The sequence below is a fragment of the Pleurodeles waltl genome, chromosome 1_2, assembly GCF_031143425.1.
Source record: "Pleurodeles waltl isolate 20211129_DDA chromosome 1_2, aPleWal1.hap1.20221129, whole genome shotgun sequence".
NCBI lineage: Eukaryota > Metazoa > Chordata > Amphibia > Caudata > Salamandridae > Pleurodeles > Pleurodeles waltl.
In genome coordinates, this window is record NC_090437.1 from 110641301 (window position 1) to 110658419 (window position 17119).

The window sequence follows — 17119 nt, forward strand, 5'->3', positions numbered from 1 at the left end:
TGTAAAGCTACTGGTGAAATGACCAAAGCAGTGTGGTATAATGTAAACGACTAAAAAGAGCTGGAAACGTTATAAATTTCCTGCAACGCCGTTTTCTAAATAAACCTAAGGCAAAATAAGTCCATCTAAATGATATTAACAAAAATAAGGTCAGGATGACAAAGCAACACTGCCAATAGGAAATTCGTAATGGAAACCTCTACATCAATAAATTAGTATGGTGATGGCTGATGAGATCAATAAATTGACCGACGATACAATGGTGCATAACATAATCGAGACTCTTTAGAAGAATCATATTAAAAATACTATTAATTTAGATAAAAGTTGTGCTTATTCACAGGATATTGTTACTATTCGTGTGAAAACCTTATTTGGCATGCTAGAGGCCCTTTTTTCCTATGTGCACAGTTTACACTTTTTTAGGAGCGGAGACAGAGTGACAAACTGCGCCACTAGATACAAGGAAAATATGCATTCACAAAAAAGTCCAGGGACGTATTTCTTACTTGCACACATATTTTGTGCTGCTCGTAATGTCCTTGAGAACATAGCACTCGCCTCCATTCACGCAGTAGCTTCTCTGATTCTTATTACATCTTATAAGGTGTCCCGTTCCAATGGTGGGAGTAGTTGTAACTGTAATGAAAGAGACGAACATGTCACAATGTTACCAGAATCTGTCATTGCAATTATAATGTTAACGTAGACTTTTCTACATTCTAATAACATTACCAGACAATAAAAAAGAAAAAAAAGGAATAAAAAAGTCCTCTCAGTAAAATAATGTATTTTATAGTGTGCCATTATCTTCTTGAAGTCCTTTAACACACTTGAAAAAGCAAACCTAAAAATATTGCACATCATCATCATCACCTCTCAGTTGGTTTTACCATTGGTAAAACCCATAGCAACTTTCCTCAACATTAAGTGCTGGCCTTGTGTGATCAATAAATTCGCAATCTATGATTTAAGAATGTGCTACCCCATTGTGGTAATTTGTCTGCCCATGAAATTAAAACTGTTTTTTGCCCAAATGTATTTTTATTATTTCGTGGTCTCTCTTTAGCTGCTAATTGCGTGGAAATGTATTTTAAATTTGCTGTATTTACTGCAGGGCACTAACCTTTTGTATTTGCCCCCACTAGTTTCAAATAGCTGCAATACCGCTGAGTTGAGCCAGTGGAGAAATAATCTAAGCAGGACTGTAAATGACCAGTGGAGATGCCTTTTATGTCATGAGGGCAAAACTGAAATGAGTGTGGAGAAAGCAGGGCTTCTGGGCCTTGGTACTCGCTTTAAGTTAATTTTTATAGCCTCATCCATTAATACAGTAATGCAAGCCCATCCACAGGCCAGTCTCAGACCTGTGATCAATAAATCAATCAACAAATTGGTGCTCTCGTCTTACTACAGTAAACTAGTTTGAGAGTGAATAATCACTGCGCCTCCTGCTCCTTTAGCACAATACTGCACCACATGTCATATTTACAGGTCTGACTTGCACCACCCGCTTTGTGCATACATTCGCTGCACGTTACACTTATGATAGCACTCTTGGAAACACAGCACAGCTTTTTTCTCATGAGTTCAAGTCACGCATTTTTACAAGAAGTTCTACTCGAAATTGTTCTTAAACATGAGACAAGAACTCACGGTAGACAGACATGCACGTGTCGAGACCACAAGTAGGGACAGCACCAGCATAGGAAGGGTTTACCTAGTGGGGTTATATCAACTGTAAGACACAAACAAGTTTGCGATGCTGAAGTTGGAGGTAACTTTATCAAACAGCTTGTAAAACATTTATAAAGAAAAATTAAGTCACATCCGTGAAAATATTGACTACCTTCGACTTAAAAGCACATTTAAGAACAGTTACTACTTGATACCACCACTAATTTATAAATCCACTATTACACAAGCACAACTATTTAATTAGATCCATCACACAACCACAACCTTTTAGTCTGTACTTGTTTTTAAACATATGCTGTTCTATGAAAAATGTATTACCTTGTGTATTTATAAAATACCATGGCAAGTCTAGTGGGGTTTTATTTTAATTTGTATTGTGTTTGTAGGTATACTGGTGCTCTGAAACAATTTAAAAGACAGAGCAAGTACAACAAAAACCTGTACGTTTTGAGTTAAAGTTTCAAAACTCTTTTAAAAGTACTGGTAACTGCCACTACTGACAATGTTTAGTAAACCATCTTTATGCCTCATGATAGGTATGCAGCTACATGTAAAGACTCAATAGTCTCTCAAATATAATTATGACAAGCACAATGTCCTTTGTCATTACGGTGACTTACACATTTTTCATAGGGCCTCCCCAGCTGTATTTTTAAAGCAACTGCTATGCTAATAATAACAGTTTCTAAATAAACCTCAATAAACTATGTATTTCTCTGTACCCGATCTTGCTATCCCTAATGTCTCCGTTACTTACCAGTAACCTTTGTAATTCCGAGTCCTAGTCTTCCTTGTCCCAGTGCACCCTTACAAGGTGCTAGCTCACCTTTACAACAGTTCCCATACCAAATATAATTGGGAAGAAAGACTTATCTGTTAAGATACAGACCGTGATATTTCTTTCTTTCCTTCCTTTCAAAACATCCCAGTTTTGCCTCTAAAACCCCTTTAAAATCCAGGACAACTTGTGTTTTTCTCCATCTCTCCTTGGTTTCATATACGCTGAAATCATGACGGTAAGTTTAATTTAGGATTTGAAAAAAAAGTAAACATTATAAATAATTACAAAAATTATATTTTGTATAATCACTGTGTCAGAGACAACGCTGTCATGTAACTATGGACTGGGACAAGGAAGACAGAAAAGGGTGCAATTCACGTTCCTGTATTCAGAACGTCCGATCTCCATTAAACACAAAATACAGGTACAGGATCTTTTCTCACAAGGCATTTGATGCCCTTCCCTTACAGTGACAAGATCACAAGTCTAGAAGTATCTAATACATTCACTCAAAACTATAGGAGGGACTAGTTGGACACTTCACCTTTTGCCATCCATTGTAGATCCTTTATGTAACTTAAACTAAAGTTAAAGTGATTTATTTTGTGTGCTATTGCATGGCCTAACTTTTAAAAGTGGATGATTTACAAATTTGCAGTCAGAATTCTTCCTGTCAGCTTGGCACTCAATCTCATTTAGAAAGTCGAGGCTCACCCATTAGGGCAGAGTAGGGGTGCACCGCCTGCCCCCAGCCAGCAGCAGCCGCTGTAAATCCTTAAACAAAACTATGATAACCTTATATACAAATGTATTCTCGCTTCGTTTCTCTGGCGCGATTACAATTCCTTAGTGTGAAATTAATGCATTGCTTGGTGCAAACACCTTATACAGTAGTTCTTATGAAATTATAGAGTTGGGGAAATAGTGGCGTGTGACCATGCATTGTCGATACTTCAGAAACATCAACAAATATTCCTACATTTCAAGGCAAAAGGAGCGTTTGTTTATGTTCCAGTGACAAACAACCGTTTACCCCTGTTTAAGGTGATAACATACTGCTACTCCAGCTCTTCCAACCTATAAATACACCAGTCAAACCAAAGACCACACATTAAATTTGCATTTCGAATTGGGAAGTGCCTTGCTGTTTTTAATACGTCCTTTGAAGGTGGGGGCTATATATAAAGTCCCAGTCAGCCAGATGCGTTAGGATGAAGCCAAAGGGCATACTCCTACCTGTATGAAATCAGGTTACTGGGTGGGTGGGGAGGATGAAAGTAATCAAGTATCAACCACAATTCTTGTCAGGGTTACTCACCCCAAATTAACCTGTGTTCAATACTCTAGTAGCCTTGCACAGGGTAGTCAGGCTTTACTTAGAGGAAATGTGTAAAGAATGTATGCAGCAATTCCAACAGTAATAACATGAAACACAACACAAGAAACATCCCCACCAAATTAGAAAAACAGAGTACTTTTAAACAACACAAACAACACAAATCCAATTAGTAGAAATGGAGATATGCAATTTTAAAGATTTAAGTAAAAATAGCCCCAAAAAGCACAAAACGCTAACTATGGTAATCTGGTCACGCAAGACCACATCACAAGTTCAAGCCGACCGCGATAGAGCACCAGCCTTTAACAGACACAGTGAAGCCCTTTGAAGAACAGTACCTCAAATCCCAGTAGCAGAGCATTGCGAGATCCCGCATTGATGATGTGTTGAGCAGCAGTGGTTCCGGGAAGCTGCGAGCCTGCAATGTGAGGTCCGGTGTTATCGTCGAGGATGCTGTGAGTGACGGGCTTGCAATGTGAAATCTGGGCACTGACTCATTTCAAAGAAGTTGCAGGGCTTGCGATGCAGAGTCCTGCTTTGGGGGTGTGTAGTAATGTGGTCCCGATGTGAAATTTGGTGAGGCTATGCATCAGGCTGCAGTTCTGATGTGGAGTTATGGGAGGCCAGGTGATGCTCTGCACTGCATCAGTTCTGCTGGGACCACAGCTGGGCTGGCAGAGCACCTCCACCCTCACTTCTGAGGGTCCAGAACTGGAGTGGCACTACTTGAAATTGCAGAACTCACAGCTGGCAGAGTCCTGGTGCTGGATGCAAGGCTGTTGCAACCTGATCTGTCACCGGAGGCTCTGATCAGAAGGTCAGCCAACTATCCCATGAAGTAATTTACTACTGTTATACCAAGGCGCACCGCAGTAGACCATTAAGTCCGTTTCTTGGTACGCTGTATCAATCAAAGTTCAAAATACACGTCTGTACGCAGTCGAAGTTTTATTCATTCAATGCATTATGAATCAAATGAAGTCACTCTGGTGGTCCTAGGTTTAAGTTATAGGTCCAGTCATTCTCACTCAGGCAGAAGGTCAGCAGAGTGGCAGTTCTTGCAGCAAAACAGCACATGAGTTCTCCTTTGGAGTCTTTTACAGGTCCTGATGTGTATTAAAAATTTGGGTCTGAGGGTCCAATATTTATACCTGGTGGCCACTCTGAAAATGAAGGTTCTGAAGGTTTCCACCACCTGAGGGGATCACTCTGGTCTCAGCTTGTTTGGCGGCACAAAGGACTGGTGACAACCGCTTTATGAGTGTGTTCAGAGTCTTTGTGATGTGCAAGTGTGGTTGGTGACAGCTCCTCCTCCTCATTAAGTCAGCATGGCCCTTCTTGACAACACTGATTCTCCCTTTGTCTCACTGTCTGGGAGCAATACACAAATACCAACTGACAGCTACACCTAGTCAAGTGACGAAGGAACAGGCTTCAGACACTGACTGGTTAGGACAAGAAAGTGCCAAAAGTGCCATTCCCAAAATTGTGACTTAAAATCTGACCTTAGCATTAAAGAGCTTTTAGTTACAATTATTTAGATACCAAACTGAACCTGTCCACTGCTCCCAAATGAAAGTTACCACTTATTAAATGTAATAAGGGAACCCATTGTTAGCCTATGGGAGAGGTAGGCCTTGCAGTAGTGAGAAACTATTCTTTGAGGTTTTCACTATCAGGACATGTAAAAATTTAAAGTACAAGTATAACTTTTTAAATACACTGCATCCTGCCCTACAGGCTTATTAATGACCTACCCTAGGGGAGACCTATATGTATTAAAAAGGAAGGCTTTGGCCTGGCAAAACCTTTATTTTGCCAGGTCGAAATGACAGTTTAAAATTGCACACAGAGGCTGCAATGGCAGGCTTGGGATATGTTTTTCAGGGCTACGTAAGTGGTTGGCACAATCAGTGCTGCAGGCCGACCAGTAACATTTAATTTACAGGCCCTGGGCACATGGGTGCAGGGGGCACATGAGGTAGCACTTTACTAGGGACTTATAAGTAAATTAAATATGCCAATCAGGTAAAAGCCAATTCTACAATTTTTAAACGAGAGAGCACAAGCACCTTAGCACTGGTTAGCAGTGGTAAAGTACACAGTCCTAAGGCCAACAAAAACAAGATTGGCAAAAAACAGGAGTGAGTGAAGGCAAAAAGTTTGGGAGAAGTCCTTCCGTCTACATAAGGCATGTGGGTTATGGCATGAGGCAAAGACCCACATACATGTACATCATTGGCCCTCCCAAAGTGCTGCCTTGTTAAAAAAATGTGTGTGTATTTTTTTTATATATTTTGTTTGTAAACATTTGGGGGGTGGTCCACTGATCATGCGCCTAAACACCACATGTAGAAAAGGGCTGCTTAAAAATTCACCAAAACAAGCAAATGTACTGAATGACGTAATGGTAGAATGTATCCCCCCGCTGAAAAACTGGATTGTTTTTTTTAGTTTAGTTTTTTCTTTGTGATTTAGAGCCACCGTACGATATGGCATACACTGATAGGGTATTAAAGCTTTTATTTTCTGTAGTGTATATTCGGTTTCTCAGATAGGATGTTATAGATAGGTTTAGAACATGGCATCTCATCAGGTGTGACAGTACATTCAATCATGCGCCTGAACACCACATGTAGAAAAGTGTTGGTTAAAAATTCACCAAAACAAGAAAATTTACTGAATGACGGAAAAGTGGGATGTATCCTCCAGCTGGAAGACTGGATTGTTTTTTATTGAGTTTAGTTTTTTGTGTGTGATTTAGAGGCCACCGTACGATATGGCATACAGTACGGAGGCTTTTATTGTCTGTAGTGTATATTCGGTTTCTCAGATAGGATGTTATAGAAAGGTTTAGAACATTACATCTCATTAGGTGTGGCAGTACATTCAATACATATTTTTTTGTATATTTTGCTTGTTTTTCTTGGATATAAAGATCTGAGATACTTTGGCTTGATCAAAGTCTTTTGGTATGTTTTTCTTTTTGACTGTTTTAGGCTCATTGGATATGAAATGCTCTGTAAGGTATATCAGAGTTTCTGTGTTTTTTTCCCGCCCGTAATGTGACCTGGGTTTTACCCTAGATCGGTTTCTGCAGGTAGGTATTCTTACGTGTTACCATAGCATCTGCAGACATGTGATCTTCTCCACATGTATTTAATTGGGGTTTGTGTGTGGTCTCCCACGTTTCGATTTCTTTACCGGGTGAAGCTTGGCCCGTTTTACAAGGAGGTGCACGTAGAGTTATCCTTTCTTCACGGGTAAGTACTGCAACTATTAAGGATAAACATCTCTCTTTCTTTCGCTTATTTTTTAGGTGCTGTTTTGGAAGACTGGCTGCATGCTGTGTGTACAATATGTTTATCTGTGTTTTGCCATATCGATACTCTGCCACTTGTTTTACAGTATGTTTTGTTTCCACTTGCCTGTGATTTGTGATCGCGCTTCATGACGTGGTATTGATTGATTGTAATATGGTTATCAGACTTCATGCCCTAGATATATTAGATTTCTTTTGATGTGTGAGAGTAGTGTATATGTATTTTTGCTTAACAGTAGTTGGTATCATTTTGGGGGTCATTTTATGCTGGACATCTGTTGGTCCAGGTGTATGTATATTTCCTAATAGGTAGATACGGAGCTTAATGGAATTTTATTTGTTGTTATAGCGACAGGGGCTTGGATTTATTCAGATGGAACCCAGCACAATCCCTGTTTAGTTTTCGAGTTATGGGCAGTGTTCAATTGTTTTGCCTTCTTCAAGTAAGTAGAATCTTGTTTCCCTGGACAGTCTGTGCCTGCTTATCCTTGAATAAACCATTCTCTCTCTTGATACATTCTCCAAGGGAGGGTATATATAATAATATATTATCTGTATGTGCTGATATTATTTGATAGTTTGGACATCCTTAGAGTATTGGAAAAGTATTTGGAATTTGTACCTAGCGATCTCTGTCCAAGTGTATTTTGTGTGTTTACATTGCGGTAAGAGTTGTGAGTTATTTGTATGTGCATGTATTGTCTTGTTATGTGGGTGATTACTGGTGCTTTATGTATGTTCACAGCTGTTAGTTTAATTTCCTTTTAAGCACGGGTGGCTTCTGTTTATTTGCACATTTATGTGGTCATGTTTTTTATTGAGCACACTGGCAGGCTATAGTGATTTCACATCTTTTGGTTATTTACCCTATAAGTATGTTTTTTTGATTTGTGGTATTTACAGTATTTGCATTTTCTTTTATATTTGCAATTGTAGAACATTATAAAGTTGGGTTCCTTTTAGTGATCCAACATTTGCACAGAATGGAACAGTAGACCCATTGGAGTTAATTATACCAGTTCAGCGATATGATGACTAGGATTGAATATTTTAATTTTTTTATGAGTTAGTGTGGCATATTTGGTGTACGTTGATTGCAGTGGACGACTGAAGCACTTGATCGATGAGTTTGTGCGATATTTCAGTTTATGATGTATCATATTATACATTTATAATCTAGTAGGATATGTTACTGTGGAAATGTATTACCAAATACACTTATTATACAGTTAAGTATTGTTACTTATTTGCCTCCATTCAATTTTGTATATCAATAGAAGGTATTTTCAAATATATATATGGTTGGAGTAGTAGTTTTTCTTATGTTGTAAGGTCAATTTTCCTGCTGACTACTCTCCACATCTGAAGCCAGAACCCCTAACATATTTTGTTGCTAAACCCAACAACTGCAACTTGAATAGCCTTAAAGTCAGCATATGGCAGACTTATGTATTTTAGCTATCATAAAGAAAGCAGCATTCACAGATTCTGAGCTTCAAGAAAACAGTACAGATCCTAGTTAAAAAACATATTTCCATCAAAATGTTAACATTAATTGTAGGACATAGAGTTAGAAACTGCTGATCAAACCAACTTCTGACCTTTCAGCACTTTGTGAAACAATCAAAGTCCTTAGTAGTGAACAAAAACATACTTGGAAGTCTGTCTAAAAAACATAAAAGCACTTGGAATTATGGATGGTGGTAATACCCGGCTCCATGGCTCCCGTACTATGGACTGGCTCAGCTTAAGGGCACTTTAACACACTGCAGCACGGCTCATCTAGGGCCTGAAGAAATGTTATCACATTACCCCTACTCTGAAGGAACTACACTGGCTGTGCGTGCCAGCCAACACTATCTTCAAATCCAGCTGCATCATTTACAGTGCCATCAGGACCATCACATATGCTTATCCTGCAGACAAACTCACTATCTCTGGTTGTTCTCAACAAACCTGCAACCAGGACAACATCAAACTGCAGACTAAGAAGTGTAAAAAAAACAACAAAAAAAAACCACAAGGCTGCTGTCCTTTCCCGTATATGCACCAAGGATCTGGAGCACCATCCCTGTATCTATTAGGAGCACCCCAAACTGCTCCAATTTAGGAAACAGTTGAAAATGCAACTCTTTGAAGAATACTACTACATCATAATGAATTACCAGGACACAAATCAGCTGCCTCTTCCATCACTTGTTGACCTAATGCTTGTCCTTGACCCGGTACAGTGCTCAGCTGCCTTTTTGCTAGGTTTGAGCTATAGAAATACCACATACATAGAAACTATGAATTACAGCAGTTCCATAGCAGATTTATTAATCTGTAAATGTAGCAGATGGTGCAGTAACTCCGGAATAGCAGATCACGATGGGTAGACAAAAGTTAAAAAAAACTGAGGTCATGGAAGAAACAATTTGAAGGTGAGAGTAAAGAATTTCAGGTACTAGCTGTGTGCTGAAGGCCTGCATGGTACGAAGGGAGTACCAGGACATTGCTAGTATTGGAAGTTTAATGATAGGTAATTGTGAACAATGTGGTCTTCAACAAGAGTGACCCAAATTGCGTTTTCATTGTTAAATCATTGTTGGATCTCAGCAGCCTTGAGACTCATTCATTACGCATCCAGCCTTACATATAAGGGGCATAGGCTTGATAAGACCTATCCCTGCAAGAATTCAAATTTCAATGCACTTACAATAATTTGCTCTCACCACATATCCATTCCCTGTAAATTAATGTGAACATTTCTGTCACTATAAAGTGAGATTTAATCATGTAATACTTAGGATGTTCTTGAACTTAACGCTTGCTGTTTGATTTTGCTGTGATCACGCAGACCAAAGCATTGTATTCCGAGTCCTATGACACAGTTCAATGTTAGCTTTCAGGACTTACTCATCTTTATATTACTTACTTCCAGTCTCCGAAAGGAAAGTAGAATAACAGAATCCCATTAATTTCTGGCTCGCACATGAATTCCTCTTGTCGGAATAGGTATTAATACACTAACTAAAGAAACTTTGGCACTCAAACCAATGTTCAATGAATACAATTATCTATTTAGGAAATGCCTGAAAAATCAAGAACCCTCCTGTAGAGTCATTTTTTATTATGTGTGATTTATGTTACAGGTATTCAAATTCTTGGAAAATAAATGTTTTGCATATTGTCAAGACCTTTCTATGCTACTTAGCTCTTACCTGTTCTTTTTAAAATAACTTTATTCTGCTAAAAAAGCCATAAAAGTTAAACGACTACAAAATGCATAAAACATCCTTACTAAATCAATGAGTGAGGGTGAAAATCATAAATGTTAGTTACATACATATGCAGATCAATACTTTATTCAAAAAAAGTGCTTAAACTAAAATTAATATAGTTTTTACAAGCCTTCAGAGAAATAAAAGTGTATATTAAGTGACTCAAAATTCAAAGCTTTTTTAATTAGAGATTTGGATCTTACAATGAGATCAACAATATGTAAAATACATCCATTAATACAACTTTAAAATGGAGCTAAAACATTTTTTTTTTAAATTTACCACACTAACTTATTGACTGGGCGGTTTATAATTTCCATAGGAGCTTTAGCTGTTGTAATGCCAAATTCTTTAAAAAGTGGATTTAAAAATCTCTGTCAGTAGACCCTTAAAACAGGACAGACAAATATAATGTGTTAGATTGTCTGCACATCATTGTACCATAGGGTGCAAATTCTTTCCTCCCAGACTACATTCTGCTATGCATCCCACAGTGCCATGCGTCACAGTTTCCAGTGGTAAACATTTCAACATACATAGCATTATACACCTTCGCACCCTTTGTTTCAGGTTCCAGTCAAGGTACACTTGAAGAAGTGCTGCCTGGCATGATTGAATGACATAATGGAAACAACGTTTTGCAGTACATATATCCATATCATTCTTCATGGAAGAATTAATCATGTTATGCTTTAAACATCGTTTAAGGTGAACATAGCTCATATTCTGAATATCTAATCTAGTTAAAGAAAAGTGCTGAAGTGAAGATGAAACATTAGTTAAAAACATCCCAGCCTTTGAGGAGGGAATAGACGCTCAGTGGACATAAGACTCCTTAGAGACTTTTTTTTGGTGTGTAAAATATAATGATACCATCGTAGAATATAGCCTTAGAACCCGCCGTAGCGGGCTCTACCGGCCATTAAAGGCCCGCTCCCGCATTAAAGGCCCGAGCCGAAGGTGAGGGCTTTTAACAAGGGAGAGGGCCTTTAATGGCCGGTAGAGCCCGCTACGGCGGGTTCTAAAGCTATTAGAACATTCTGCCACTCGGGGGCAGAATGTTCTATTAAATAAAACAAATTCCTCACGAAGCCCGAGGGGAGGCTCCGTGAGGCTTTGTTCACAGCTGTTCCTGTGAATAAAGAGAACATTGGAATGGTGGCTCCGGGATTTTAACGGTCAGTAAAAGCCCGGAGCACTCCATTGTCTGCAATGGAGATCTGAACATTCCAATGTTCTAATACTGGCTAGTCCTTTTATGTAAGAGCTCACCAATCCTAATTCTAGCCTTAATGCTTCTATCAAAACTATAGCATTTATAGTGCAAATAGTGCAGAAAATCTTCCCCTCCACCTTATGCATAAAGTGCCATTGATTAATATTTATTGTCTCTACAGCCTATAAAAGAGTCGACAGAACCTTAATTCTGTATACTGTCAGGAGATGATTAAAGTACCTATAAATTGTTGCTGAATACAGTGCCTTTAGTGCATTACCATGGGCATATGCCTTATTTGATATATGTGCAATATGCTTCTTGTCGGCGAAGTTTGCAGATCTATTTTCTTCCAAGGCAGGGGCATGACTTTACGACTTTTATGACAGAATTATTGTAGAACCACTTATACTTTGTATTAATCAGACATCCCTTTGGACAAACCCTTATGACTTTGGTCTTATTTATATTAATCTTCAGGAACTGAGCCTCTGAGTAGAACGACAAAGTATCAAGAAACTTCTCTAGGCCTTTATGATTCAGATCTAGCGGAACAACATTGTCCGCATAAAGGTGTGGCCCTAAAGGATAAGTGCCTAATTTTGGGGCATCACTAGCAGCCTTGCTCCACACATCAGGCAGATAAACCATGCACAGGAAAAAATTAGGGGTGCCAACAGGTATCCATGCTTCTAGCCATTTCTTGTCAAGATTTTTTGAGTTATACCCCGCCTACCACCTAACATAACAGGACACCAGGTATCTGTGTGATGATCAATAGTAAGTTTTAGGAGACCCCCTGGTATTCCCATGGGTCTGCCTGACTACGCAATCAAAAGCATCTGACAAATCTATATTGGCCGCGTAGACAGGTATCTCCCTTCAATTCACATATGCTTCCAATAGGAGATGAATCACAGTTACATTACCCAAGGTCGAGTGACCAGCTCTAAACCCTGCCTGCTTCAATGGTATAATTTTCTTTCCTCCACCTATTCTAGTTGATTAGATAAAACACGTTCTATCCTTCCTGTGGCAGCCAACAGAGCAATCTGTCTGTAATTGGAAGGTAAGTTTGAAGGAACTTTTTTATGTAATGGTAAGATAATATTGCCCCCTATGAACTAGAGACCCCCCCAGTCTAATAACAGTAACAGAAAATCTGTTATATAAGTGGTCAGAGATCCAGATCTAATTTTATGATAGTGATAGGTAGTTGGTCTGCCCCAATATTCCTAGCTGTTTTGAAATAATGCAACACTTGCTGTCTAGTAGAAGGGGAAAGCGGGGAGCATCTCCCAGCTGATACCACATCTAGGGACTCTATAGCACTATTATTGGATGTCTGTCTGTACAAAGCATAAAGAGCGGTTATGTATCCTTGCTATTCCATGCTAGTGATATTATTTAACTTAGGCCTGCTGTTTTCCCCTATAATTTTCCAAAATGTTTACGTTTTACTGCTATTGTGACTTTTACCCAGATATTATAGAATTCTTGTCCACCTCGGTCTTCTTCCTTTTGGACGCAAGATCCGTTTACCTCATTCTTTAGAATAAAAAACAAAGGGCCATATGTAGGAACACATTTTCCCATAGACACAGAATGGGTAAAACCCTTTGATACATCTGGCCCCAACTGCCCTCTTTGCAAGTGATTAATAAGCTTGTTAAAGACCAACAATTTATTAAATTTATTAGACTGCCTTTTAGGTTTTTTGCTGGTATTACCTACCAAATTCGGAGTTCTCCTCACTAATTTTTCCAGATCCTCCTCAAATATGTCTACAGGTAAGAAACCTGATAGGGAAACTTTTTCAGTAATTTTGCTTAATTCTACTGTTAATTACTGTTTATCATTTTTAGTCTATAAGACCTTCCCACTCACAACGCTAAATAACACATTGTCATTATCAGGAATCTGCCATGAAAGAAGATCGCCAGGTTTCCCATTGATGGTATGAAGGCGATTATTGTGGTCAATCGAAATATTCTTTATTAACTTTGAACCAGATAAGGGAAAACCAAATAGGAACTAATAACAAAGTCAATTTTTAAAGCTGATTTTGCTGCAATATGGGTGAAATGAGCTGGAATATCACCCTGTAGTCTCCAATTGAGGACAATGAAGTCATGCTCCTTACATAACCCCAAGAGCAAAGCGCCTCTTATTTGTCCTGGAGGAAAAAAGGAACAAGGTGGCCAGAATAATAACAGCCTTTTCCTGTTGTGGGTCTACGAAGAGAACAAGTGAATGATTAGAAACAGTTAGTTGTGATGTAATGTTGTGATGTATTAATGGAATGTCTATAAGATTCCACCTCTGACTCGCCCTGTGTTCTGGAGGTGACAGCTGACAACACTGCATTGAGTTAAGAGCTGGCTCTATTTACTTGCTGAATAAACTTGAATTTCTTACCTATACGAAGAATTTCCTTTACCAAGGCACCACATAAGTTTGAGGACGAGTGTCTGGAGCCACCTGGAGTACCCATGCAACATTCCCCGGTGTACGGTGAAGGCGGTAAGACGCTGCACATTTCTTAATTATGGTGGTGCCAGTACCAGAGGTTTGTTTTGCCAGCTGTCCAGTGGCGTAAGGTTGGTGATCGGCAAAGAGCCTGATTTATTAACTTTTAGTGAAGTTTGAGGCTTTATTACGACTGTACCTCTCACTCGAGCGTGATCTTCAATTCATGTCAGTCCTTCCAACATACATTAGACGCACAGGAGGCTTCCTACGTTCAAAGATATTACTGTAGGAGGCTGGACTGGCTTGTAGTGAGTACCAAGGGGTACTTGCACCTTGCACCAGGCCCAGTTATCCCTTATTAGTGTATAGGGTGTCTAGCAGCTTAGGCTGATAGATAATGGTAACTTAACAGAGCAGCTTAGGCTGAACTAGGAGACGTGTGAAGCTACTACAGTACCACTTAGTGTCATATGCACAATATCATAAGAAAACACAATACACAGTTATACTAAAAATAAAGGTACTTTATTTTTATGACAATATGCCAAAGTATCTTAGAGTGTACCCTCAGTGAGAGGATAGGAAATATACACAAGATATATATACCCAATAGCAAAAATATGCAGTATAGTCTTAGAAAACAGTGCAAACAATGTATAGTTACAATAGGATGCAATGGGGACACATAGGGATAGGGGCAACACAAACCATATACTCCAAAAGTGGAATGCGAACCACGAATGGACCCCAAACCTATGTGACCTTGTAGAGGGTCGCCGGGACTACTAGAAAATAGTGAGAGTTAGAAAAATAACCCTCCCCAAGACCCTGAAAAGTGAGTGCAAAGTGCACTAAAGTTCCCCTAAGGACAAAGAAGGCGTGTTAGAGGAATAATGCAGGAAAGACACAAACCAACAATGCAACAACGATGGATTTCCAATCTAGGGTACCTGTGGAACAAGGGGACCAAGTCCAAAAGTCACAAGCAAGTCGGAGATGGGCAGATGCCCAGGAAATGCCAGCCGTGGGTGCAAAGAAGCTTCTACTGGACAGAAGAAGCTGAGGTTTCTGCAGGAACGAAAAGGGCTAGAGACTTCCCCTTTGGTGGACGGATCCCTCTCGCCGTGGAGAGTCGTGCAGAAGTGTTTTCCCGCCGAAAGAACGCCAACAAGCCTTGCTAGCTGCAAATCGTGCGGTTAGCGTTTTTGGACGCTGCTGTGGCCCAGGAGGGACCAGGAGGTCGCAAATTGGACCAGGAGGTAGAGGGGACGTCGAGCAAGACAAGGAGCCCTCTTAGCAGCAGGTAGCACCCGGAGAAGTGCCAGAAACAGGCACTACGAGGATGTGTGAAACGGTGCTCACCCGAAGTTACACAAAGGAGTCCCACGTCGCCGGAGACCAACTTAGAAAGTCGTGCAATGCAGGTTAGAGTGCCGTGGACCCAGGCTTGGCTGTGCACAAAGGATTTCCGCCGGAAGTGCACAGGGGCCGGAGTAGTTGCAAAAGTCGCGGTTCCCAGCAATGCAGTCTAGCGAGGTGAGGCAAGGACTTACCTCCACCAAACTTGGACTGAAGAGTCACTGGACTGTGGGAGTCACTTGGACAGAGTTGCTGGATTCGAGGGACCTCGCTCGTCGTGCTGAGAGGAGACCCAAGGGACCGGTAATGCAGCTTTTTGGTGCCTGCGGTTGCAGGGGGAAGATTCCGTTGACCCACTGGAGATTTCTTCGGAGCTTCTAGTGCAGAGAGGAGGCAGACTACCCCCACAGCATGCACCACCAGGAAAACAGTCGAGAAGGCGGCAGAATCAGCGTTAGAGTTGCAGTAGTCGTCTTTGCTACTATGTTGCAGGTTTGCAGGCTTCCAGCGCGGTCAGCAGTCGATTCCTTGGCAGAAGGTGAAGAGAGAGATGCAGAGGAACTCGGCTGAGCTCTTGCATTCGTTATCTAAAGTTTCCCCAGAGACAGATTCCCTAAATAGCCAGAAAAGAGGGTTTGGCTACCTAGGAGAGAGGATAGGCTAGCAACACCTGAAGGAGCCTATCAGAAGGAGTCTCTGACGTCACCTGGTGGCACTGGCCACTCAGAGCAGTCCAGTGTGCCAGCAGCACCTCTGTTTCCAAGATGGCAGAGGTCTGGAGCACACTGGCGGAGCTCTGGACACCTCCCAGTGGAGGTGCAGGTCAGGGGAGTGGTCACTCCCCTTTCCTTTGTCCAGTTTCGCGCCAGAGCAGGGCTAAGGGGTCCCCTGAACCGGTGTAGACTGGCTTATGCAGAATTGGGCACATCTGTGCCCAAGAAAGCATTTCCAGAGGCTGGGGGAGGCTACTCCTCCCCTGCCTTCACACCATTTTCCAAAGGGAGAGGGTGTAACACCCTCTCTCAGAGGAAGTCCTTTGTTCTGCCATCCTGGGCCAGGCCTGGCTGGACCCCAGGAGGGCAGATGCCTGTCTGAGGGGTTGGCAGCAGCAGCAGCTGCAGTGAAACCCCAGGAAGGGCAGTTTGGCAGTACCAGGGTCTGTGCTACAGACCACTGGGATCATGGGATTGTGCCAACTATGCCAGGATGGCATAGAGGGGGCAATTCCATGATCATAGACATGTTACATGGCCATATTCGGAGTTACCATTGTGAAGCCACATATAGGTAGTGACCTATATGTAGTGCACGCGTGTAATGGTGTCCCCGCACTCACAAAGTCCGGGGAATTGGCCCTGAACAATGTGGGGGCACCTTGGCTAGTGCCAGGGTGCCCTCACACTAAGTAACTTTGCACCTAACCTTTACCAGGTAAAGGTTAGACATATAGGTGACTTATAAGTTACTTAAGTGCAGTGTAAAATGGCTGTGAAATAACGTGGACGTTATTTCACTCAGGCTGCAGTGGCAGGCCTGTGTAAGAATTGTCAGAGCTCCCTATGGGTGGCAAAAGAAATGCTGCAGCCCATAGGGATCTCCTGGAACCCCAATACCCTGGGTACCTCAGTATCATATACTAGGGAATTATAAGGGTGTTCCAGTAAGCCAA

General features: G+C 40.9%; 1 protein-coding gene across 4 annotated transcripts in view; it reads right to left on the minus strand.

Moving 5' to 3' along the window:
* NRG1 (neuregulin 1) overlaps positions 1-17119 on the minus strand; it is a 1391739-nt gene that overhangs the window by 322420 nt on the left and 1052200 nt on the right. For all 4 annotated transcript variants that reach the window (XM_069236759.1, XM_069236756.1, XM_069236750.1 and 1 more), the window contains one exon: positions 510-639. In XM_069236759.1, the coding sequence (XP_069092860.1) occupies positions 510-639 (130 nt within the window). The remainder of the gene's footprint in view (positions 1-509; positions 640-17119) is intronic.